Raw genomic sequence first — 25,117 nt, 5'->3', positions numbered from 1 at the left:
ACACACCGAGTCACCTGACCTACAAGTCTTCGGACTGTGGGAGGAAAGCGGAGCACCCGGAGGAAACCCAACCGTAGTTTCGCATTTTGTTCCATATATTGTCATATATATTGTCTCTATGGAAAGACCCACAAATGGACACTAAGCGGACTACTTGATACTACAGGCGATGTATTTAAACAGCAGCACCTGTGCAGCAGTTATTCTGTCCCAAGCTTTATGAGCCATGCAACCGGTTGGTCGCTGTTCCTCCTGCTACGCTGAGGAGCAGTGGTGCGTCGGTAAGTACAGCGGACCCACTCCCAAATTCTGATGCCAGTGTCTTGACAAAAGCACCCAATCAACCAATCAATCAATCAATCAATCAATCAATCAATCAATCAATAAATCAATCAATCAATCAATCAATCAGTCAATCAATCAATCAATCCTTTGAAAGCTCTAGGTCGTTTATCAAACATGCTGGCCGTCATTCCAGCTTTTTCGGGGAGTTCTTGATTTCAGTTGCATATCATTAGGCGCCGCCCCTGTCACGTGGTTACGATGATGGACAGGTGATTACGACGCGTCGTTGCTTCGTTTCATTTTTGGACGTCGCAACCTTGCGGTGCCGTGCGTGTAACTTTTCCATTTACGTGGGATCCGTTGGTGTGTATGGGACGTGTGGGGGCGGGGCTAGCGTCACCGGTGAGAGGGAGGGGGCGGCGGGTGTGGTTTATTTTTCCGAGGAGAATAGCTCCCGGTCCCCCGGACCGGCAGACGGACAGGGACGGAGAGCCGGACCGCGTCACACGGCCTGTCGCCGCGTGCGGTCTCTGTACCGTTTAACAAACCAAGTGTGCCTTTGTAGTTTTGTTCAACGCCGTTCTGTTGGTTATCATAACTATTTGTTATTGTTTATTGATAAGCGGACGGAGACATATTCGGATAGGACTGTAGTTCGACCTGTTGTTGCTTATGTATCCAAACAACTTTCTCAGTAGCTGGTGAGGAGCGTCCGCCGCGTAAGGTAGGACTTCACTTATGTATGTATGTATGTATGTATGTATGTATGTATGTATGTATGTATGTATGTATGTATGTATGTATGTATGTATGTATATGTATGTATGCATGTATGTATGTATGTATGTACGTACGTATTTTAACGTATGTAAGTATGTGTGCATTTTAATGTGTGCATTTTAATGTATGTATGCATGAATGTATTTTAATATAGGCATGTATTTTTATGTATGTATGTATGTATGTATGTATGTATGTATGTATGTATGTATGTATTTTATGCATGTATGTATTTTATGTATGTATGTATTTTAATGTATGTATGTATTTTTATGTCTGTATGCATGTATTTTAAACATATATATGTATGCATGTATGTATGTATGTGTGTGTGTATTTTTGTGTATGTACGTATGTATTTTTATGTATGTATGTATGTATGTATGCATGTATGTATCTATGTGTGTGTATTTTGTGTGTGTGTGTGTGTATGTATGTATGTATGTATGTATGTAGTATGGATGGATGTATGGCTGTACGGACGTATGCATGCCGACGACACACACCAACTAACAAGCACTTTGAGTCTGACATTTAATGTACTCAGTGGAGTTTGCAGGACTGTTTAAAACATGTGGTAATTCAAATGTTCCCCCAACCCGGACCAACAAGCAAACGCCAGAGCTGTTAACGCAACGCGGCTGGGTTTCCTTCCGCCTGCGGGTCAGTCAGTCAGTCAGTCAGTCAGTCAGTCAGTCTTGTCTGGTCCTGCAGGCCGCTCAGCCGGCAGGAGACCCGTCCGGCTGCAGGGGACTCGTACGATCTGCATGCAGCGTAACTTTAGTTTATCTCCTGCTTGGTTGACGTTTGGTCAACTTTTAAATACCAAGGTGACGTTCTGCTGCTTCACGATTATCTGCCAAGTTAGCAACCTTATCTTTTTAATTATTTCTTAATTATTAAATTATTGTTGTTGTTATTATTATATTAATTTGTTATTGTTTATTCTTATTATCGATTATTATTATTATTATTATTATTTATAATTCATTTGTTATTATTGATGATCGATTATTAATATTTATTCATTTCTTTATTATTCATTTATTAGTTATTATTATTACTAGTATTATTTAATTATTTCCTTTTCTTTTTGTTGACTAAAAGTTTTATGAAAAAGAAAATATAGGCACGCTGACAAGATGTATATTTTCTTCTTGGTGTCGTTTGAATGGCTTACTAGAACATTCATCACTCATCAGTTGTATTTATTGGCGAGTTTTAATTAGCTAATAGTTAGTTGGTCTTAATTAGCTACATGATGTATGAACTAATCTAACTGATCTGCTGTTTTAAGTGTTCCATGAAGCGAACTGAGGCAAAACATAGTTCCTATTAACGCTCAGTTATGAGGGAGACACAACTTTGCTCTGACAGGCATGCAGACAAAATTAATCAGTTAAAAATGCCTGGTAACTACATGTTAATACTTATCTACTATAGCTAATAGTTACACAGTTATTTTCAAGAACATCTGTCCTGTCTGTCCGTTTAACTTCCAGTTGTAGTTTTGCACTTTTCACTTGTAGATGTACTTTAGCTGAGGTCCTGTTGAACTGTGTGCTAGCATATACTGTTAAATGCTATTGTATAGGGTAAAAATGGATATCAGAAAACAAATATAGAATAACAAGGAGATATATACGTGTTATTTTGTTATTTTGAGTTGGTCACAGGCAGATATTTCTGCTAAGATCTGACCGGGGGGGGGGGTCACCATCCCAGACATATTCCTTGGCACATACATTATCTATACGTTATGCCTACCCGGCCTCTCCGTCTCTGTCTCAGCAGAGGGCTAGTAGGCACCGTGAGTCTTGGCTGCTTAAGAACTTGTCTCTGGTTAATCGGTGTGCAGATCGAGTCCCGAGAAGGAGCCCCTGCTCTTTTGCCCTGCTAGTCACAGTACATCTTCTCTAGGCTAAATGTCAGTCATTTTTGCATATGAAATACAGTATGCCCTGGCCCGGCAGGGGAAACAGGGGACCAAAGCTAGTGTCCTGTAGGTGCGTCGGCCAGACCGTGACGGCCTCGTCATGGCACTCCTGCTGGCCTAGCCACCGGAATATCTGGAAAGGGAAACAAACATTCAACTTCTTTGATGAAGACTTGTCTTCCTGGTTGGCAGAGTCGTTACTTCCCCTGCTGACGGGCTCGGATACAAAGACATCAGTGGACTGAAGTGGAGGACTGGGTTTGAACATTTCGTCCTTCACTAAAATAGCAGTAAGATAAAACCATCTCAGTCGAGGAAGTGACTTTACTGAATGCTAGAGCTTTGGTTTTATTTGAGGATTCTTCTTCTCTCAGTCCCGTTTATCTCTTCGGCTTAATTAATCTTTATGTTCCCTTTCTGATTTACCCTTCTAATGACCCTACATGCGGTGTATCTGTTCTTTCTGATCAATAACCAGTATCCACTCTTTTGAGGTTTCATACTATAAATCTCAAACAATAATGCAACACAAGACTGTAAATAGCAGTAAGAAAAGAAAACATTCCTGAAATTTGGAAAATCAATACAATGCCATGTTCCGGCATCGTCAGGTGACGTCAGCAGCCAGGCTATTTCCACATAGCTAGCTAGCTAGGTACAACCTCCCTTTGCAGAGCCTGACACTAGCCTGAGGGCCCAACCCATCTCTTCCTGCTGGGTGATGGGGGGGATGTCAGACTTGAGGATGGGAAAACGCCATGGCCTTGGGATTAGTTTAAAAGGCATGTACTTCTGGCAAGTGGCCATGAACAGCACTATCACGGAAGCTTTTGGCTTGCTTTGGCCAGGATCTATGTGTGCTTGTGAGGTGTTAGTTGTGTGGCGATGGGGGCCGGTATGAATGTGCTAACAAGTGTAAATGTGTAACATTTTGTTGTAAGCACAGCTTGATGGAGCTATGAAAAGCCCCAACCTGAATTTGAGTTCATGGGAATGGAAGGCTTGTTTCTGACATTTAGTCCCAAAGTGGGTGATTATAGCTGAAAGCTGTGGCTGAACTGCCAGATGTGAGTGTGTTTAACCACGACTCTGAAGCAGGCAGTGACTCTGGAGGAAAAACAACATGCTTGTTCAGCAAATCTTACCTTCATCTTACCTTGTGCTGGTAAGATTGTGTTGATTTTTCCTCCACCAGTGGCAGCAGCACGAGATGTCCAGAGATCTCCCATTACACTGGTCAACCACATACTTGGAGATTTTAAAAATGAGGACCCACCTTTCAAATCAGTGTCAGAGCCTCAAAGGAAACAGTCTTCAAAATAGTCATTAAAGATGGGAAAAAAACTGGTGTGAACTTGTGTAGCTGTAGCACAATTGCTTTCTTTGCCTGACATCACTCAAATGTTCTGAAAAGCAGCAAAGCGGCCTTAGCTCACAACAATAAGGGCTGTGCGATGTGACAATATAGATCGTGTTGACAGAAAAACGTCCATCGTTTCATATTGTGCTCTATTGTTTAGTTTGTTGTGTCGCACATCACACTCTTTACTGTAATATTTTCATCATTTGGGCAACGCTTTGCGTTCTTTTGCACTGCGTGGATGCAGGCAGGAAATATGCATGAAGGCAACACAAACAAACATGTAGTCCACTGACTTCCGGTTTCTACTGCAGCGGTCATATCAGTTTCCTGTTTGTTGGCGTGTGCTGTTGCGTGTTATTTCACGATGCCTACAAGATTTACCATGGATAAATGTAACGACAACTTGGAGCTTTTCACCTGTTTGCTGGTACTAGGTGCAGGTGAAAGTTTGTCAAATCAAAAAATCAAATCAAATCAGTTTTATTTGTATAGCCAGCCCAATATCACAAATTACAAATTTGCCTCAGTGGGCTTACGTCGACAAGTGGGCTTATTGTCGACAATTCTGTGTCAATAGCACACGCCAACAAACAGGAAACCGGTATGACCGCTGCAGTAGAAACCGGAAGTCAGTGGACTACAGTTGTGCACAGAGCCGATTCCGAACATGAGAAGGACTCCGACCAGCCAAGACAAAACCAGGAGCTCGTACCTAAAAGAGGGGCTACTTCTGTCGCATGGACTTGGTTTGGGTATGAAAAGTCTGACACAAGCCAGAAATCGTACTTTGCACATTATGTTGCAGACCAGTCCCCACAGACTCGAACAGCACTAACCTCTTTTATCACCTTCAGCTAGTTTTACATAAACCATCAGATTTCCATACCGGATCGGTCGAGGCCCGGGTTACAAACCACCGCCACCGGTACTGTTGGCCAGCAGGGCGCTGGTGGAAACTATGCTACAGGAAGAGATGGAAACGGATGATCTGCTGTGGCGATCCCTAACGGGAGCAGCCAAAGGTAGTAGTAGTAGATTCATTAAATATACAGAAAATGTGCTACATCATGATTTGTATCGTTATCCGGATATGAGATTTTGGTCATATTGCACAGCCCTAATAACAAATCATGACAATGCTCACTGCTGTGGTACATGATCCTGGATCGCCACCTTGCCGTGGTGGAGAAGCTTGCGTGTACCAATGATCCCAAGAGCTATGCTGTCCGGAGCTTGGCTCCTGGTAGGGTCACCCAAGACAGCTAAATCAAGGGGGGAGGGGGGGAGGGTTCATACAAAGCACGATCCAACAAAGACCTCAGCGGTGGAACTGGTGGAAGATGTCTCCAGGCCACAACTGCAGCGAAGGCGGATGAAGGCTGCAACAGAGGGTGGTCCCCAGTCGTCTTGGTTCTCCATGCCATTGGACTCTGGCCACCCCCTGCCAAGGACCGTGTGGTGGCTGCAGACGCATCAGCCACTCCACGTAAAAAGCTGTCACGTGCAGGCCCCTCCCACTGTGCGGCTCCAGGATTGGCCAATATCTATGCCCACCTGAAGACTCAGAGAGACCCAGAGAGACCCAGAGGGTGGACGGTCATACTCGACCCAAAGTGACCGCTGATGACATGACGCACTTTTGGTTGCATATTGCCTTTATAGCTTTGGCAGGCCTTTTACATGCGTCAGTTTTTTTCCTTAAACCAAGTCAATGTTCTGTTTTCTAGATACCAAGTACCTCAGGAACCAGACATCTCAACTCACTCACTCATAAACTGACGTTTAAAGCTGGAAAGCGGGACTTTCACATATGAGTGAATGGCCGGTGACAGTGAAGCCCTTGCCAAACGAGTTCACACAACGCCGATGAAGCGCCGCCGGGTAGTCTCGCTGTATTTCGCAGTGTAACGGAGTTTTAAATCTGGTGTCTGGGGTGACGTTCCCGCGCTGGCACACCGGAAGTGATGCATAATGATGCGTTTTACGTCAACCAGCAACGATTGCTTTGCAAGAACTGAACTTCCGTGTCGGTCTCGGAAGCTATGGCGGTATGGCTTTTAACTAAGGTTAGAATAAACAAGAAATCGGGTTTTGGAAAAGCAGAGAGACAGTGGCCTGGAGGGGTGTGTGTAGCATTTGGACAATGTCCTTTTCCACACAGTCAGTGTCCGTCTGTGGAGCTGGGGTGGAGACAGAGCGAGAGAGCAGGTCGCCGACAACATTGTCTCTGCCTGGGGTGAACTGCAGGCTGAAGTTGTACTGGCGGAGGCGGTCAGACCAGCGGTGCAGCCTCAGGGGTTTGTGGCCTGTCCCAGATGTGGACAGCAGCGCTGTCAGGGCCTGGTGATCTGTCCTGAGGGTGAAGGAGCGGCCATAGAGGTAGAGGTGCCACCTTTCACCATCCCAGATGCAGGCTAACGCCTCACGCTCACCCACGGAGTACCGCTGCTCGGTCAGGTTGAGGGCACGGGAGGCGAAGGCGATGGGCTTCTCCACACCGTTCTGGGTTTGAGACAGCACAGCCCCTATCGCTGTGGCTGATGCGTCACAGGTCACAAAGGTGGAGCTGGAGATGTCGAAGTGAGCCAACACTGGTGGTGAAGTCAGTTGAGTCTTGAGATCACGCACAGCGTCACTGCATGCCTTTGACCACACCCATGGCTCGTCCTTACGCAGTAGCTGGCGCAGGGGGGCTGTGGTCACAGAGTAGTGGGGAAGAAACCTCAGGTAGTAACTTGTCATACCCAGGAAGGAGGCGACCTGGGCGGCCGAGCTGGGCTCAGGGATGGCCTGAATGGCGTCCACGTTGGATTGTAGTGGAGTTACACCGCTCGCTGACAGCCGGAACCCCACGAACGCGATGGTTGACTACATAGGACACATTTCTCAGCATTGAGAGTTAGCCTGTGCTTGGACAGGGCTGCGAAGACCATGTTGAGGCGCTTGTCGTGGATTTCACTGGTGGGCCCGTGTACCACTATATCGTCCAGATAAATGGCCACGCCCAGTATGCCAGCCAGCACGGAGGCCATGATTTTCTGGAAGCAGCTAGGGGCGGAGCTGAGACCGAAAGGCATCCTGGTGTAGCGAAACACTCCTGCATGTGTCACAAAGGCTGTGAGGTTTCGGCTGCTGGGGTGGAGGGGCATCTGTAAGTACCCCTGTCTGAGGTCGAGCTTGGAGAACACCTCAGAGCCATAGAACTGAGCAGTGAGTTCTTCTGAGGTGGGCAGTGGATACTTATCAGGGACCACTGCCTTATTTACTGCACGTAGATCGACGCAGACACGCAGGCCCCCCGACTTCTTCTTAGCCACCACGAGGTTTGAGACCCAGGGTGATGCGTCCACCGGTCCAATGATGCCAGCTTCCAGCAGTTGTTGCAGCTCGGCGGAGACCCCATCACGGAGAGCCAACGGGATGCGGCGCAGTGGTTGGATGACAGATTTCACAGCAGGGTAGAGGAGAGGTTGATGGGCGAAGGCGGAGAGGCAGCCAAGCCCCACAAACAGTGATGGCCACTTCTGCTGCCAAGGCATGGCAACAGTCAGGATTGCTGCCCCCCTTGTGTCTAAGAGGGAGAACCCCAGAGCGGAGAACAGGTCCAGGCCCATCAGGTTGGCCCCACGGCGTGCCACATGAAAAACTGCCTTGGGCACCAGCTTGGTTCCATAGCGGACAGTCACTTGGAGAGAGCCAACCAGATCGATTTTGGAGTCACCATACCCACAGAGGACAGCTGAGGGTGCGGACAGTGGCAGTGAACCGAAAAATTGACTGTAGGTATCAACATTCAGGAGAGACACACTTGCACCGGTGTCCAACAGCAGGGGTATGCACACATCATTAATGTTGACTGTGCATGATTTGAATGACACTGGCCCAGAGCTCACCTTGTGAATGACGGCGGTTGAAGACTGGGGGGTGTGGCCCTCTGACCCAGCCGGGGAAGATCGACAGACGTTGGCAAAGTGATTGTGCTTACCGCAGCTACGGCATGTCTGGCCACGGGCAGGACAGTTCTGAGCCCTTGAAACATGAGACCGAGACCCACAGTTACCACAGGCCTGTTGAGGGCGGGGCCGAGAACGCCGTCGTTGCAGTTGCAAGACGTCCCCAGTGGAGTCGGCGCCCGCCTCGCTCTGGCTGGGTTGCGTCCCGAGGGGCAGCCGTGAGTAGAGGGAGGAGTCGTTGGCAGCTTGACTGGAGGTGGCCACTTGCTGTGTATTTAGCATAGCAGCACACTCAGCTGCTCTCTCAACCTGTAGTGCGATGGTAATTGCTCTGGACAGCAGTAGATCGTCTTTTTCCAGCAGGAGAGTCTCACGCACCTTTGCGTTGTTGGTGTGTTCGATCAGCTGGTCGCGAACCATCTCGTCCTGAAGCGCGCCAAACTTGCATGAGCTAGCTAGCCCTCGCAAATTAGCTACGTACTGCCGCACAGACTCACCAGGCAGTTGGTGTCGCTGACGGAATATAAATCGCCGAAGGAGGGCGCTCTGTGGAGCAGCGAAATGGGTGTTCAGAAGTCCCACAGCTTCGTCAAAGCTTGTGACGTTCCCCAGAGTCCCGAGCACACGATGACCCTCTGCTCCCAAGCAGTGTAGCAACAGAGCCGTCTCCCTAGCCTGGCTCACGTCGTCGAGCCCTGAGGCGATGATGCAATTTTCAAAACTATGTAGCCAGCGAGTCCATGGTACCGGAGGCTCGCCAGGTAATGCCAGGAAGGGGGCAGGTGGTGGGAGAGAGATATCAGCCGTCCTCGTCGCCAATATTGTATTTAGAAATCACGTCAGGACACAGCGCTGTCGCTCGACACAACCTCTCCGTGGCATCCTTTATTTAGACTGACACAGCGTCACAGGCAGACCCGATCAAACAACCCAGAGCCCGCAGGTATCACCAATCGATCCCAGCACAATAGAACAGCACCAAATCAAATGCAGCACTGTCGATGTGTCCATACATAATAACAGATGGGTAGACCACCCTGAACTCCCTGCCTGAGGGTCATGTGCAAGGAGCAAAAGTTGGAGTAGCACACAGGCCTTGGTGGAAAATGCATGAATGAGAGGTTGTCAGCGACTGGTTTGTGCCAGCGGTACAGGGTTTGGTAGAGCTTACTGCAAAAAAGAAAAGAAAAGAAAAGAAAAGAAAAGGCAACAGCTTCGTATTACCAACACCAATGGTGCCTTAAGTTGGGGTCCATCAAAGAACCTGCCGTGTGTGTCTTTGGGGTGTTCAGGCCATATGTGCTACGGTGTGGTAGTTTGTGAGCGAGGTTCTTTTACATTGGAACTTTTGAGTTCCAGTGTCAAAGCAGTATTTAATTATTGAAACGAATATTTTAACTAATTTAAAAACATGTAAATGGTCTACGGCTAGCATTCAAGTCCTCCAAAGCTGTTTTGTGAGATGTTCTGTACACTTATGGTGACATGTCTACTCCTGGGTGCTCTAAGCCACTGTATCAGAGGAACATATTGGGCAAATTATAGTAGGGGGGAGATTATTAAAGTGCAGAAGTTTGTACAAAGAAGAAAAAATATAAACCGTGGGATGACAGAAGGATCCTGTTAAGTCATCCCTGACTCAATAAGGAAGAACTGTTGTTTAATTATTTGACTTTTTACATATCTTAATTTTATATGGGGCGGCACGGTGCTCCGGTGCTCAGCACCGCTGCCTCACAGCAAGAAGGTCCTGGGCTCGAACGCCAGGCCGTCCCGGGTCCTTTCTGTGTGGAGTCTGCATGTTCTCCCCCGTGTCTGTGTGGGTTTCCTCCGAGTGCTCCGGGTTCCCCCCACCATCAAAAAGACACGCATGTTAGGGTTAATACTCCTGCCTGTGCCCCTGAGCAAGGCAATAGAAAGAAGAACTGGAGTTGGTCCCCGGGTGCTGCAGCTGCCCACTGCTCCTATACAATAAGATGGTTACACGCAGAGGACACATTCATTGCAACAACACAATTCATTGTAACAATACAATTCATTGTAACAACACAATTCATTGTAACAACACAATTCATTGTAACAATACAATTCATTGTAACAACACAATTCATTGCAACAATACAATTCATTGCAACAATACAATTCATTGTAACAACACAATTCATTGCAACAATACAATTCATTGCAACAATACAATTCATTGTAACAACACAATTCATTGTAACAACACAATTCATTGTAACAATACAATTCATTGCAACAATATAATTCATTGTAACAACACAATCCATTGCAACAACACAATTCATTGTAACAACACAATTCATTGCAACAACACAATTCATTGCAACAATACAATTCATTGTAACAATACAATTCATTGCAACAATACAATTCATTGTAACAACACAATTTATTGTAACAATACAATTCATCGCAACAATACAATTCATTGTAACAACACAATTCATTGTAACAATACAATTCATTGTAAAAACACAATTCATTGTAACAATACAATTCGTTGTAACAATACGATTCATTGTAACAATACAATACAATTCGTTGTAACAATACGATTCATTGTAACAACACAATTCGTCGTAACAATACGATGACAAAATAAAGTGGCTTTCTTTCTGCTTCTTAAGTAGCCACTACAGCAACTGTTTAAGTTTAATTATTAACTTGTGTGTATCGGAAAGAGTACCAGCTTCGTGGCTCATGTTACACTAAAGACTGAAACTAACACGAAAGACTTGTCTGATGCTTTTGGTCGCCAAACCAAGTACCGCTGTTATCGAAAAGATGTGAGGAGAGCGTATTTTAGATGCGCAGTGATAGTCCAGAAACAAAAGGGAATTGTCACCAAAGTAAAAGCGGATGTGTCCCAAATTCTGCTATCAACAGACTGCTGCCTTCCAAGAATGATTAACTCCGCCCTGCAGGATTTGCTGCTGAAGTAGACCAGCCTTCCCCAGACTTGTCCTTGGGGGGGGGGGGGGGGCAGATCCCTCCTCTGCCGGGCTCTGTGGGAGGGCCGCAGTAGCGGGGAACAGCACTATGGACAACAGCAGATCCGCCTCAGTTGAATATTAACCCATGACATGTAATCATATAGTTCAAGACACCATTGTCGGCTGGATTTCGTTTGCACTGCCATGACACTTGGTCAAGGTTGTGTAGAAAACAATGTGGAGGTAACGAATTAAAAAAACAAAAACTAATTCTTAAACATTATAATCATCCTCTTCAACTTAGTGCAAATAGCGCGATGCGTAAGAGAGCAGCGTGCACGCGGCAGGCTTGCAGGAACAATTCACCAAGTGAACAACAAGAAACAAGTGAAAGAAAGTCGTTACACGTCCCACACACGACTCCTTTAGAAGTCCTACTCATTAATTAGAGACTGATAGGGGATTTACCTCATTAGTCATAAAGTGTTTTGAGAACTTGGTCTCACAGCACGTCATAGACAGCCTCCCTCCCACCTTCGACCCACAGCAGTTTGCTCGCGGAGCAGATGGGTGTGAGGATGCCGTCACCGGAGCGCTTCACACCGCGCCCAGTCCCATGGGACACCGGGGGGGGGCATCACATGGGGGGGGGCCATCACATGGGACACCGGGAGAGGAGCATCACATGGTACACCGGGGGGGGGCATCACATGGGACACCAGGGGGGGACCATCACATGGGACACCGGGGGGACCATCACATGGGACACCGGGGGGGGGGCATCACATGGGACACCGGGGGGGCATCACATGGAACACCGGGGGGGGCATCACATGGAACACGGGGGGGGGGGCATCACATGGGACACCAGGGGGGGACCATCACATGGGACACCGGGGGGACCATCACATGGTACACCGGGGGGGGGGCATCACATGGGACACCAGGGGGGGACCATCACATGGGACACCGGGGGGACCATCACATGGGACACCGGGGGGGGGCATCACATGGGACACCAGGGGGGGACCATCACATGGGACACCGGCAGGGGCATCACATGGGACACCGGGGGGGGGCATCACATGGGACACCAGGGGGGGACCATCACATGGGACACCGGCAGGGGCATCACATGGGACACCGGGGGGGGGGGCATCACATGGGACACCGGGGGGGACCATCACATGGGACACCGGCAGGGGCATCACATGGGACACCGGGGGGGGGGCATCACATGGGACACCGGGGGGGACCATCACATGGGACACCGGGAGGGGCATCACATGGGACACCGGGGGGGGGCATGCAAGACGAATATTATTATATATCAGAATTCATGGGCGGCACGGTGGCGCAGTGGTTAGCGCGGTTCCTTCACAGCGAGAAGGTTCTGGGTTCGAGCCCCGGGGTAGTCCAACCTTGGGGGTCGTCCCCTGTGTGGAGTTTGCATGTTCTCCCTGTGTCTGCGTTGGTTTCCTCCCACAGTCCAAAGACATGTAGGTCAGGTGAATCGCTGTACTAAATTGTCCCTAGGTGTGTGCGTGCGCCCTGTGATGGTCTGGCGGCCTGTCCAGGGTGTCTCCCCAGCTGGCGCGCAGTGGCTGCTGGGATAGGCTCCAGCATCCCCGTGACTTGGATAAATTCGTCTCCCTCATCAGATTATCTGTGTCTATCTGGCGCCATATGCATTTGCTGCATCCATGCCCTAATACTGTGAAAGTATTTACCCACAATACACTATTTCTTAAATGCAATATATCATCATCATCATCATCATCATCATCAGAATAATAAGGTTTATTTACACGGCACGTTTTAAAAAGCTGTTGTGCTTCACAACAAAGTGGGATGGAAAGGAAAGAAAGGGTGCAGGTGGCTTGTGGGATGGTTTAGTTCATGTCTTTAGAAGCGCTTCGGACGTGCGCGGCAGCATAATTGGGTGGCGTGATGGACAGTAACGACTCTGACGGCACGTTATAACCGGGCTCTCGTGAGCAAGGATGCGTCATTTTGTTAAATACCTGTTGCTTCGACTCCTCTCCTCGCGTCCCTGTGCCGGTTTATTGTTTAGCGACACGACTGGGACACGGGGAGGGTTCGAGACGAAGGCCGAACCGGTTTTAGGTGATTAACGCAGGCTTTAATAATGCCTTTCATTCGTCCAGTCGCACGGGGCAGTTTCCTCGCGCTGTCCTTGCAGACCGCCAGCCAGCCCGCCCAGGACCCAGCTTCACTCTGGTTTATAAGGGACGCGTTTAGTTTGACACACCCGAGGCTCCTATCACGTGGGCTCTCCCACGAGCCGAGCCCCCTCTCCCCACTTGCAGACGAGGTTAGACCACACAACCCTGCCACAGTGACGTCTGTGTTTATTTGCATATAGAGCGGGAACGTGAGACCTGGTCACTCGAGGTGCATGTGGAGTCGCATTGTGATGCCGGGCGTGAAGTGACATGCTGACGGTCCACTTGTGAGCGGATCACCCAGGACGCATGTTGAGGCCAGCTGTAAACAGCCTCTGTACATGTCTGCAACAAATGGGTCCTGAAATAGACGGATACCTTTTGCGTGGAGATGTAGCTCACGGAATCTCCCCTCAAACTCCCATCCTGGGGAGTTTGAGGGGAGATTCCGTGCGGCCTCCACGCACGTCGTGCCAGGGAACGGTATATGTGGGTCCTCAGTGGCCACAGTTTGTATTGTGGCAAAACGAGTAGTTTCCCTCTCTCACCTGTCGCAAAAGCAACTGTAGTTTCGCCTGGAATGCCTTGCTATGGGAGCATGTTCCACAGATCAGTTTCTCCTTGCTATGGGAGCATGCGCCACAGATCAGTTTCTCCTTGCTATGGGACCATGCTCCACAGATCAGTTTCTCCTTGCTATGGGAGCATGCGCCACAGATCAGTTTCTCCTTGCTATGGGAGCATGCTCCACAGATCAGTTTCTCCTTGCTATGGGAGCATGCGCCACAGATCAGTTTCTCCTTGCTATGGGAGCATGTTCCACAGATCAGTTTCTCCTTGCTATGGGAGCATGTTCCACAGATCAGTTTCTCCTTGCTATGGGAGCATGCTCCACAGATCAGTTTCTCCTTGCTATGGGAGCATGCTCCACAGACCAGTTTCTCCTTGCTATGGGAGCATGCTCCACAGACCAGTTTCTCCTTGCTATGGGAGCATGTTCCACAGATCAGTTTCTCCTTGCCTTGTAGCTAAACCATGGAGACATGCTGTCATGCGCCTTAGAAAGGCAGTCGCACTCTAACTCCGAGAGAAGTTCTTGGAACTGCCTATGGTTTGAGTCCATTTCCCTGGATAAAGTTCACACACGCTTCATTAGAGGTTCCCGGGCGTCCGGCCAGCATAGCAGTCTATTTCGTTGCCTACCAACACGGGGATCTTCGGTTCGAATCCTCGTGTTTCCACCGGCTTGGTCGGGCGTCTCTACAAACACAATTGGCCGTGTCTGTGGGAGGGAAGCCGGATGTGGGTATGTGTCCTGGTCGCTGCACTAGCGCCTCCTCTGGTCGGTTGGGGAGCTTGTTCGGGAGGGGGGGAGTAGCGTGATCCTCCCACGCGCTTCGTCCCTATTGTGTTTAGAAATCCCGTTAGGACACAGCGCTGTCGCTCGACACAACCTCTCCGTTGCGTTGTTTATTTCGGCTGACACAGCATCACAGGCAGACCCGACCAACCAACCCAGAGCCCGCAGGCATCACCAAACGATCCCAGCACAATAGAACAGCGCCAAATCAAATGCAGCACTGTTGATGTGTGCAGACATAAGTCTCCCTGGCGAAACTCCTCACTGTCAGGTGAAAAGAAGCGGCTGGTGACTCCACGTGTATGGGAGGAGGCGTGTGGTAGTCTGCAGCCCTCCCCGGATCAGCAGAGGGGGTGGAGCAGCAACCGCGACGGTTCGGAAGAGTGGGGTAATTGGCCGGGTACAATTGGGGAGGGAAAAGGGGGGGGGTTCCCACTTAATCACTTTGAAGCGCAACCCTTGCTGGTGGTTAAGGCGGTAAATGTGCATTGGCCGTTCATGTCCTTGCTCATCCGTCTCCCTGTTAATGTGGCCGAGTAGTCCCCTTGTAGATTCAACCATGCTCGGTGCGCCGTCGTTGTTATGCTCGCTACCTCTGCCGAGTCAAGTCCGAAATCTCCTATGGTTTGACAAATTTTGTCAAAATGTCTCTGCCTGTCGTTGTGCCTTTGAGGCTTTGTAGTGCAGCAAGCCTCTCGGATACCTCGAAACTGCTCCTATCTACTACACGAATAAAAATTAAAGGCCGCTTGGTGCCTTAGTATCGCTGCTTTCCTCAGGTGCAAGTGAGAAAAAAACAGGTTTTAGATTTCTCTTGGAGTTGATTGTGCAAGTTGGCTCCCATCTCTTCAATTCCTGGTGTAACTGTACTTGCCCGTAAACTCACAGAACACTGTGTTCATTCATTCATTCATTCATTCATTCATCATCAGCTGCTTCTCCGGGGTGGGGTCGCAGTGGCAGCAGGCTAAGTAGGGCACTCCAGACGTCCCTCTCCCCAGCAACGCCCTCTAGCTCCTCCTGGGGGATCCCAAGGCGTTCCCAGGCCAGATTGGACATGTAATCCCTCCAGCGAGTTCTGAGTCTTCCCAGTTGGACGTGCCCGGAAAACCTCCAAAGCAAGGCGCCCAGGAGGCATCCTAATCAGATGCCCGAACCACCTCAACTGATTCCTTTCGACGCGAAGGAGCAGCGACTCTACTCCGAGCTCCCTCCGAATGTCCGAGCTCCTCACCCTATCTCTAAGGCTGAGCCCAGACACCCTACGGAGGAAACTCATTTTAGCTGCTTGTATCTGTGTTCTCGCCCTTTCGGTCTCTACCCAAAGTTCATGACCATAGGTGAGGGTTGGATTGAAGATTGACTGGTAAATTGAGAGCTTTGCCTTCCGGCTCAGCTCCCTCTTCACCACAATGGTCCGGTACAACGTCCGCATTACTGCTGATGCTGCACCAATCCGCCTGCCAATCTCCCGCTCTATCCTACCCTCACCCGTGAACAAGACCCCGAGATACTTGAACTCCTTCACTTGAGGCAACAACTCATCCCCAACTCGGAGGGAGCAATCCACCATTTTCCGATAGAGAACCATGGCCTCAGACTTGGAGGTGCTGACTCTCATTCCGGCCATTTCACACTCAGCTGCAAACTACCCCAGTGTGCGCTGGAGGTCACGTTCTGATGGAGCCAACAAAACCACAGTAGATGATGTGGAGTGTGTCCCAAAACGGACACACTCCTCACCTTGGTTGCGCCTTGAGATCCTGTCCATGAATATCACAAACAGAATCGGAGACAAGGGACAACCTTGGCGGAGTCCGACGTCCACCGAAAATGTGTTTGACTTTGTGCCGAGAATGCGGACACAGCTCTCACTTTGTTTATACAAGGACCGGATGGCTTGTAGCAACTGCCCCGGTACCCCATACTCCCGCAGCACCCCCCACAGAGTGCCCTATGGTACACGGTCGCGAGCCTTCTCCAAGTCCACAAAACACATGTAGATTGGCTGGTCAAACTCCCATGCCCCCCTTAGCACTTCCGAAAGGTCAAATAGTTGGTCCGTTGTTCCATGGCCCGGACGGAATCTGTATTGTTCCTCTTGGATCTGTGGTTCGACAATCGGTCGAAGCCTCCTTTCCAGCACCTTAGACTTTCCCAGGGAGGCTGAGCAATGTGATGCCCCGATAATTGGAGCACACCTCCCAGTCCCCCTTTTTAAATATGGGAACCACCACCCAGTCTGCCCTTCTACAGGTACTGTCCCCGATCTCCACGCCACCAAGGAGCTTTTTAACTACCTCAGAGACCTCTGCCAGGGATATGGGTGGGGCTTCCCCCGAGTCTTCAGACTCTATCTCCTCCACTGAGGAGGAGAACACTGTGTTATTCATTAATGTGTCATGCTATTTTCGTAAATGTTATAACTCCTTACCCAAATGGCTTGCTGAAACATCACCTGATCTAGTGGTCCTTAAACGATAGTTCGAATTTGTTGACATAAGGTGGTGTGATTTGCTCGGTAGTAATATTGTTGATGCATGGACATTAAGTTGGTGAGTCCAGTGGTCGGATATCTGGAGAGTAGGCCCAGCGAGTGGCCATAAAAATGAACAGCAGCAAACAGGGAAAAGTAATAAAAATATTCGTAGCCAAAATAACATACAAAAAAACATGCTGACCAGCCACAAAACAATGCAGGATCTTTCGCATATTTTTGATGCTCTATTCTCCTCTGTCCACTCCAGATCTTCGAACTACTTTATATTGCTGAAGGACACAGGTGCATTACTATGAAGTGGCGCCTGTTCACATTTCTCAGGTTAGCGATTGTAGTGCGCGCGCGGAAAAAACCCCGGATAAGCCGTGTGGTTTGCGTGAGTCCAGTGTATGGCAGCACACCGGCATTAGTCCAGTGCATGGCAGCACACCGGCATTAGTCCAGTGCATGGCAGCACACCGGCATTAGTCCAGTGCATGGCAGCACACCGGCATTAGTCCAGTGCATGGCAGCACACCGGCATTAGTCCAGTGCATGGCAACACACCGGCATTATTCAGCAACAGCCAGTACTTTCAAGATGCAGCGTGGTCTGAGTGCTGCAGCAAGCATGGACATATGTTAAAGTTATTGTATTGTTCTGTGGATGGTTAACTTTTTCTGTTTTATTTCAATTAAAAATGTCCCTCTTTGATGCTTGAAAATGAAACAAGAATATCAGCAAAACATTTCACATGCCTACCTACCATTTCCCCCTTTTACAGACAAACACATACAATGCACACAAATACACACAACACACATCCCACCGCAAACTCCACACACAACACAGACTTGATTGTCACTACCCACTAACCTGAACTAGTTCCTGTCTCCATACCATTTAGGTGAAGTCCCCCCGTAATCACCGACTGGCCCCTTACGTCACATTTTGCTGATGCCCAAGACCCAAGGCGGGACGGGGATCGACCACGGAACACACAGACGACACTTCCCGTTTGACAGTTGGGGAGTGTGAGAGTAATGCTAACAATGTAACTCTTCCCAACACGACCTAAAAACAAACAAGGAGCTGGACCTGGACATGTCACAATAGTTAACAGTTTGAGACAGGGAGGGAAAATTTACCAGTTCAATACGGCAAAACATGGGCAGTGGCAGCCCCCAGTCATTCAAGGCTAACTTGTAGTGCCTCAGAGACAACTCTTGCCCTGTTCAGAACTCCCTGATATGTTTGGCATATGATGCAGTAAGTTTGGTGATACTGAGAACTTGTACAGTTGCCATGGCTGCCTCATGCCCAGAGAGTAAAGAGCCCCTTCTGCAGCTTCAGGTAGTGGATTCCAGTAGAGTGGGTGGCCACGTCCTGTCCCCCATCCTCAGCCCATCTTCTCCAGGTCTGTCCCTTGAAAGCAGCCGGCATGTTTGCATCCCCTCCCCTTATACTGACCTTGGCCATGATTTTACCACTATACCATTCTACAGTCCAGCTATCCTCAGTTACACTGGTTCGGTTTTATCAGATTGCCCTTCTGTCCATCAATCCTTAAGCTCCTCCTTATTTTGGTCGAGCCATGGTCATTTGGGGCCACAAATTCCCCAGTACCGTCCTCAGGCCTGCCAGCATGGCCAGCCTGTCCACAGTCCATGGATGGAGCTATCAACATACAACAATGTCTTGAAAGACAACAGGTAGGCCAGTACTCTGCTGCTGGGTGGCATGCTTTTCATATGGTTAGGTTTGAACTTTATAGCAGTTTAAGTGTATTTCCTCAACTCCTTACAAATCAAGGTAGCAAAAACCTTGTTTGATTAGTTGAATCAGGTGTGTTGCTGCTTAGTTGGAAGGGAGGGGAACAAGGGGTGGAATAAGGTAGGTTCACAGGGGAGATTGAATAGGGGAGACAGGCAAGGGGGAGTAGAGGAAAGAGACACTCACACATGGTATGTTGATGGGTGTCTGTTGCTGTGACGAAAAATGAATTAGATGTCTCTTCATCTGTTAGTAAGACGGTGAGGAAGCGCTCCCAGGAGGGTGAGGAGGGTGTGATGTCATCAGGGGGAAAGGCAGACCTGCATTATTGTGCCGTGTGCCACGACTATGCCTCAGGATACCACTACGGGGTTTGGTCATGTGAAGGATGTAAGGCTTTCTTCAAGAGGAGCATCCAAGGTATGACACAGAATCGCGCATCTACCATGAACTTGAGGCTCTGCCCCAAATGGCACACTAAGACCAGCGGTCCTCCTCCAAATCTGAGCTTTGATGACGTCAACAAGGCGTGGACCTGTGGTGCACTAGTCCTCAGAGCGCATGGGCATAAAAAAATCGAGAGTTGGGACATCCCCACACCCGTGCATTCTCAGCACAGACACAGATGAGTGCTAGAGCCCCTTCCTCCGTTTCTTTGCCAACACGTGAAGGACGAGGTGCCGGTACTGCATCGTGTACGGTACGGATTCACCACGTCTGTCTGATCACACGTGCTGGCGAATTCAACACATAGCAAGTCCCTGTACAAAGTTCATTTTGTCTTTAACTGCAACAAGATAATGAGAAACGGGACATCTTGTGGCGTCTCGGTCATCAGTGACACCGCACACATGAGGACCACCGGGCCACCAGTGAACCATTTGGGACAGGGCCCAAGATGACGTGTATCCACCAGCATGGCAGCACGTGGCTGCTGATAGGAACACTCAAGCGTGCGCACCAGTGTGCCTCGAGCTACTCAGTCCTTAGAATGCAACCAGCCCTGAGACAGAGTGCACTTCTTATTTGTCATACTATACGTTGGTCTAATACTTGTTAACATAAGTAATATTGCATTCTTTACAGTATATTTACAGGCTTCCATTTACTTTGATAAAGCCTGAGCTGCACCGCTCACGCACGCGGTGTGACATGGAAGTGAGATAGAAAGCAGAAGGGTAGGGGCGTCCATTGCCTCTGGCATAATGAAGTATTCAGTTTAAAGAGCTTTGAAGGGATTTGACTGTATGCTTTGCAAAGTATTTCTGTGTAGTTTTATTTATTGCTTCTGTAAACTACTAATAAGACACGTTAGACCCTTTAGCCGAGCGGTTAGTGATGTCGCCTTGTGGTGCAGTACACCCCGTATCGAATCCCGCACCGGGCAAGAAAATAACCGCTTACACCTCTTTCCACCAAATGCCGTCCATGAGTGAATATCACTTATATCTGGTTTGGATATTGTGATGTAAATCCATTGTACATCCTAACTTCAGCTATTAAGAGCACTGAAGGGACTCTGGTCTTGGCTTTGTTACGAAGAAAGACGGTAAAATATTGTTCACAATCCTTAAATACAATCCAAACTTCGTGCCTGGCCAACTTTTGGTGTGCAGTCTTGAACAAAGTTTTGTTTTGGCTGTTAAATTACAGTCAAGCAACAGAGTGCCTATACTTCTGCACATGGCACATTTACTATTTTTTTTAATATCTCTTAAATCCCAGAAACAAGAGAAAATGTACATCAAAAATTGCAGAAATATGTCGTGTTTAAGTTTGGTCCCTGCAGAAACTGTGTTAACTTATTTTCATCCCGAGATTCAACAAAACGTGCAATTTGTGCATGGGTGCCCGAACCTTTGTACACCACAATCGCAACCAGAACCCATAACACCACTCTGGTCTTGTCAACAGCAAATCATTGTGGGACTCTTTCGAGACTTGTATGTGACTTGTATGTCACTGTTTGTTTAAGACCGTAAGAATGATGACGTCCTGTTCAGAGTACATCTGACTGTATTTGCTTTGGATTCTTTTTCACGTTAAGATGGTAAAGATATCTGGATTCCACAGAAGTAGTTTTTGGAACGGGTGTCCGGGTGGCGTAGCGGTCTATTCCGCTGCCTACCAACACGGGGATCGCCAATTCGAGTCCCCGTGTTACCTCCAGCTTGGTGGGGCGTCCCTACAGAAGCAATTGGCCGTGTCTGCGGGTGGGAAGCCGGATGTGGGTATGTGTCCTGGTCGCTGCACTAGCGCCTCCTCTGGTCGGTCGGGGCGCCTGTTCGGGGAGGAGGGGGAACTGGGGGGAATAGCGTGATCCTCCCACGCGCTATGCCCCCCTGGTGAAACTCCTCACTGTCAGGTGAAAAGAAGTGGCTGGCGACTCCACATGTATTGGAGGAGGCATGTGGTAGTCTGCAGCCGTCCCGGATCAGCAGAGGGGGTGGAGCAGCGACCGGGACGGCTCGGAAGAGTGGGGTAAATTGGCCAAGTACAACTGGGAGAAAAAGGGGGGAAATCCAACAACCCCGTGTTATTTAAGAAGTCACGCAGTAACGTGTCGCGGACCTTTGAGGAAGTAATATTACCGCCGTTTGGATGGATGGACGGATGGATGGCAGCAGAAGGGTGGAGTTTTTAAAGCAAAAATGAAAGTGAAGAAAAAGCCTTTTAACTCATTTCAACGCAGATGAGAGAAACATTTGCAATTTTTGTCACTTTCAAAATGTTCACTTTGAACTACTGATTCCCTCCTCTGCGGACTGAACAGATCTCTCCCTTATTTCGACTATTTTCGTGACGTTTTTAAATATGCACTTAGTTTCGGGGATACTTTCCTCGAGATTGGTTCACTCGTCCCAGGAGAAGCGTCTTCATATGTCACTCTGGCGGCTTTCCTTCACACTGCTGTGGTTCTTCACACGTCACTCTGGTGACTTTCCTTCACACTGCTGTGGTTCTTCACACGTCACTCTGGTGGCTTTCTTTCACACTGCTGTGGTTCTTCACACGTCACTCTGGTGACTTTCCTTCACACTGCTGTGGTTCTTCACACGTGACTCTGGTGACTTTCCTTCACACTGCTGTGGTTCTTCACACGTCACTCTGGTGGCTTTCCTTCACACTGCTGTGGTTCTTCACATGTCACTCTGATGACTTTCCTTCACACTGTTGTGGTTCTTCAAACGTCACTCTGGTGACTTTCCTTCACACTGCTGTGGTTCTTCACACGTCACTCTGGTGACTTTCCTTCACACTGCTGTGGTTCTTCACATGTCACTCTGGTGACTTCACTTCACACTGCTGTGGTTCTTCACACGTCACTCTGGTGGCTTTCCTTCACACTGCTGTGGTTCTTCACATGTCACTCTGGTGACTTTCCTTCACACCGTTGTGGTTCTTCACACGTCACTCTGGTGACTTTCCTTAACGCTGCTGTGTTTCTTAACATGTCACTCTGGTGGCTTTCCTTCACACTGTTGTGGTTCTTAACATGTCACTCTGGTGGCTTTCCTTCACACTGCTCTGGTTCTTCACACGTCACTCTGGTGGCTTTCCTTCACACTGCTGTGGTTCTTCACACGTCACTCTGGTGGCTTTCCTTCACACTGCTGTGGTTCTTCACACGTCACTCTGGTGGCTTTCCTTCATACTGCTGTGTTTCTTAACATGTCACTGTGGTGGCTTTCCTTCACACTGTTGTGGTTCTTAACATGTCACTCTGGTGGCATTCCTTCACAATGCTGTGGTTCTTCACACGTCACTCTGGTGGCTTTCCTTCACACTGCTGTGGTTCTTCACACGTCACTCTGGTGGCTTTCCTTCACACTGCTGTGGTTCTTCACATGTCACTCTGATGACTTTCCTTCACACTGTTGTGGTTCTTCACACGTCACTCTGGTGACTTTCCTTCACACTGCTGTGGTTCTTCACACGTCACTCTGGTGACTTTCCTTCACGCTGCTGTGGTTCTTCACATGTCACTCTGGTGACTTCACTTCACACTGCTGTGGTTCTTCACACGTCACTCTGGTGGCTTTCCTTCACACTGCCGTGGTTCTTCACATGTCACTCTGGTGACTTTCCTTCACACCGTTGTGGTTCTTCACACGTCACTCTGGTGACTTTCCTTAACGCTGCTGTGTTTCTTAACATGTCACTCTGGTGGCTTTCCTTCACACTGTTGTGGTTCTTAACATGTCACTCTGGTGGCTTTCCTTCACACTGCTGTGGTTCTTCACACGTCACTCTGGTGGCTTTCCTTCACACTGCTGTGGTTCTTCACACGTCACTCTTGTGGCTTTCCTTCACACTGCTGTGGTTCTTCACACGTCACTCTGGTGGCTTTCCTTCATACTGCTGTGTTTCTTAACATGTCACTCTGGTGGCTTTCCTTCACACTGTTGTGGTTCTTAACATGTCACTCTGGTGGCATTCCTTCACAATGCTGTGGTTCTTCACACGTCACTCTGGTGGCTTTCCTTCACACTGCTGTGGTTCTTCACACGTCACTCTGGTGGCTTTCCTTCACATTCTGTGGTTCTTCACACGTCACTCTGGTGGCTTTCCTTCACACTGCTGTGGTTCTTCACACGTCACTCTGGTGGCTTTCCTTCACATTGCCGTGGTTCTTCACACGTCAATCTGGTGGCTTTCCTTCACACTGCTGTGGTTCTTCACACGTCACTCTGGTGACTTTCCTTCACACTGCTGTGGTTCTTCACATGTCACTCTGGTGGCTTTCCTTCACACTGCTGTGGTTCTTCACATGTCACTCTGATGACTTTCCTTCACACTGTTGTGGTTCTTCACACGTCACTCTGGTGACTTTCCTTCACACTGCTGTGGTTCTTCACACGTCACTCTGGTGACTTTCCTTCACACTGCTGTGGTTCTTCACATGTCACTCTGGTGACTTCACTTCACACTGCTGTGGTTCTTCACACGTCACTCTGGTGGCTTTCCTTCACACTGCTGTGGTTCTTCACATGTCACTCTGGTGACTTTCCTTCACACCGTTGTGGTTCTTCACACGTCACTCTGGTGACTTTACTTAACACTGCTGTGTTTCTTAACATGTCACTCTGGTGGCCTTCCTTCACACTGTTGTGGTTCTTAACATGTCACTCTGGTGGCTTTCCTTCACACTGCTGTGGTTCTTCACACGTCACTCTGGTGGCTTTCCTTCACACTGCTGTGGTTCTTCACACGTCACTCTGGTGGCTTTCCTTCACACTGCTGTGGTTCTTCACACGTCACTCTGGTGGCTTTCCTTCATACTGCTGTGTTTCTTAACATGTCACTCTGGAGGCTTTCCTTCACACTGTTGTGGTTCTTAACATGTCACTCTGGTGGCATTCCTTCACAATGCTGTGGTTCTTCACACGTCACTCTGGTGGCTTTCCTTCACATTCTGTGGTTCTTCACACGTCACTCTGGTGGCTTTCCTTCACACTGCCGTGGTTCTTCACACGTCACTCTGGTGGCTTTCCTTCACACTGCCGTGGTTCTTCACACCTCACTCTGGTGGCTTTCCTTCACACTGCTGTGGTTCTTCACATGTCACTCTGGTGACTTTCCTTCACACTGTTGTGGTTCTTCACACGTCACTCTGGTGACTTCACTTCACACTGCTGTGGTTCTTCACACGTCACTCTGGTGGCTTTCCTTCACACTGCTGTGGTTCTTCACACGTCACTCTGGTGGCTTTCCTTCACATTCTGTGGTTCTTCACACGTCACTCTGGTGGCTTTCCTTCACACTGCTGTGGTTCTTCACATGTCACTCTGGTGACTTTCCTTCACACTGTTGTGGTTCTTCACACGTCACTCTGGTGACTTCACTTCACACTGCTGTGGTTCTTCACATGTCACTCCGGTGACTTTCCTTCACACTGCTGTGGTTCTTCACACATCACTCTGGTGGCTTTCCTTCACACTGCTGTGGTTCTTCACACGTCACTCTGGTGGCTTTCCTTAACACTGCTGTGTTTCTTAACATGTCACTCTGGTGGCTTTCCTTCACACTGTTGTGGTTCTTAAC

The 25,117-nt window shown here is 48.7% G+C and overlaps 1 protein-coding gene across 1 annotated transcript in view; it reads left to right on the top strand.

Moving 5' to 3' along the window:
- Positions 1 to 775: 775 nt before the first annotated feature.
- Positions 776 to 25,117, top strand: part of esr2a (estrogen receptor 2a) — a 54,882-nt gene continuing 30,540 nt past the window's right edge. The window contains exons 1-3 of the mRNA XM_056294875.1: positions 776 to 1,009; positions 18,207 to 19,011; positions 19,326 to 19,492. Coding sequence (XP_056150850.1) covers positions 18,605 to 19,011; positions 19,326 to 19,492 — 574 coding nt within the window. The 5' untranslated portion in view covers positions 776 to 1,009; positions 18,207 to 18,604. The remainder of the gene's footprint in view (positions 1,010 to 18,206; positions 19,012 to 19,325; positions 19,493 to 25,117) is intronic.

This window comes from Lampris incognitus, chromosome 15 (genome assembly GCF_029633865.1).
Source record: "Lampris incognitus isolate fLamInc1 chromosome 15, fLamInc1.hap2, whole genome shotgun sequence".
Lineage (NCBI taxonomy): Eukaryota > Metazoa > Chordata > Actinopteri > Lampriformes > Lampridae > Lampris > Lampris incognitus.
Note: the sequence above shows the minus strand (reverse complement) of the source record. Positions and strands in the feature narration are given on the sequence as shown.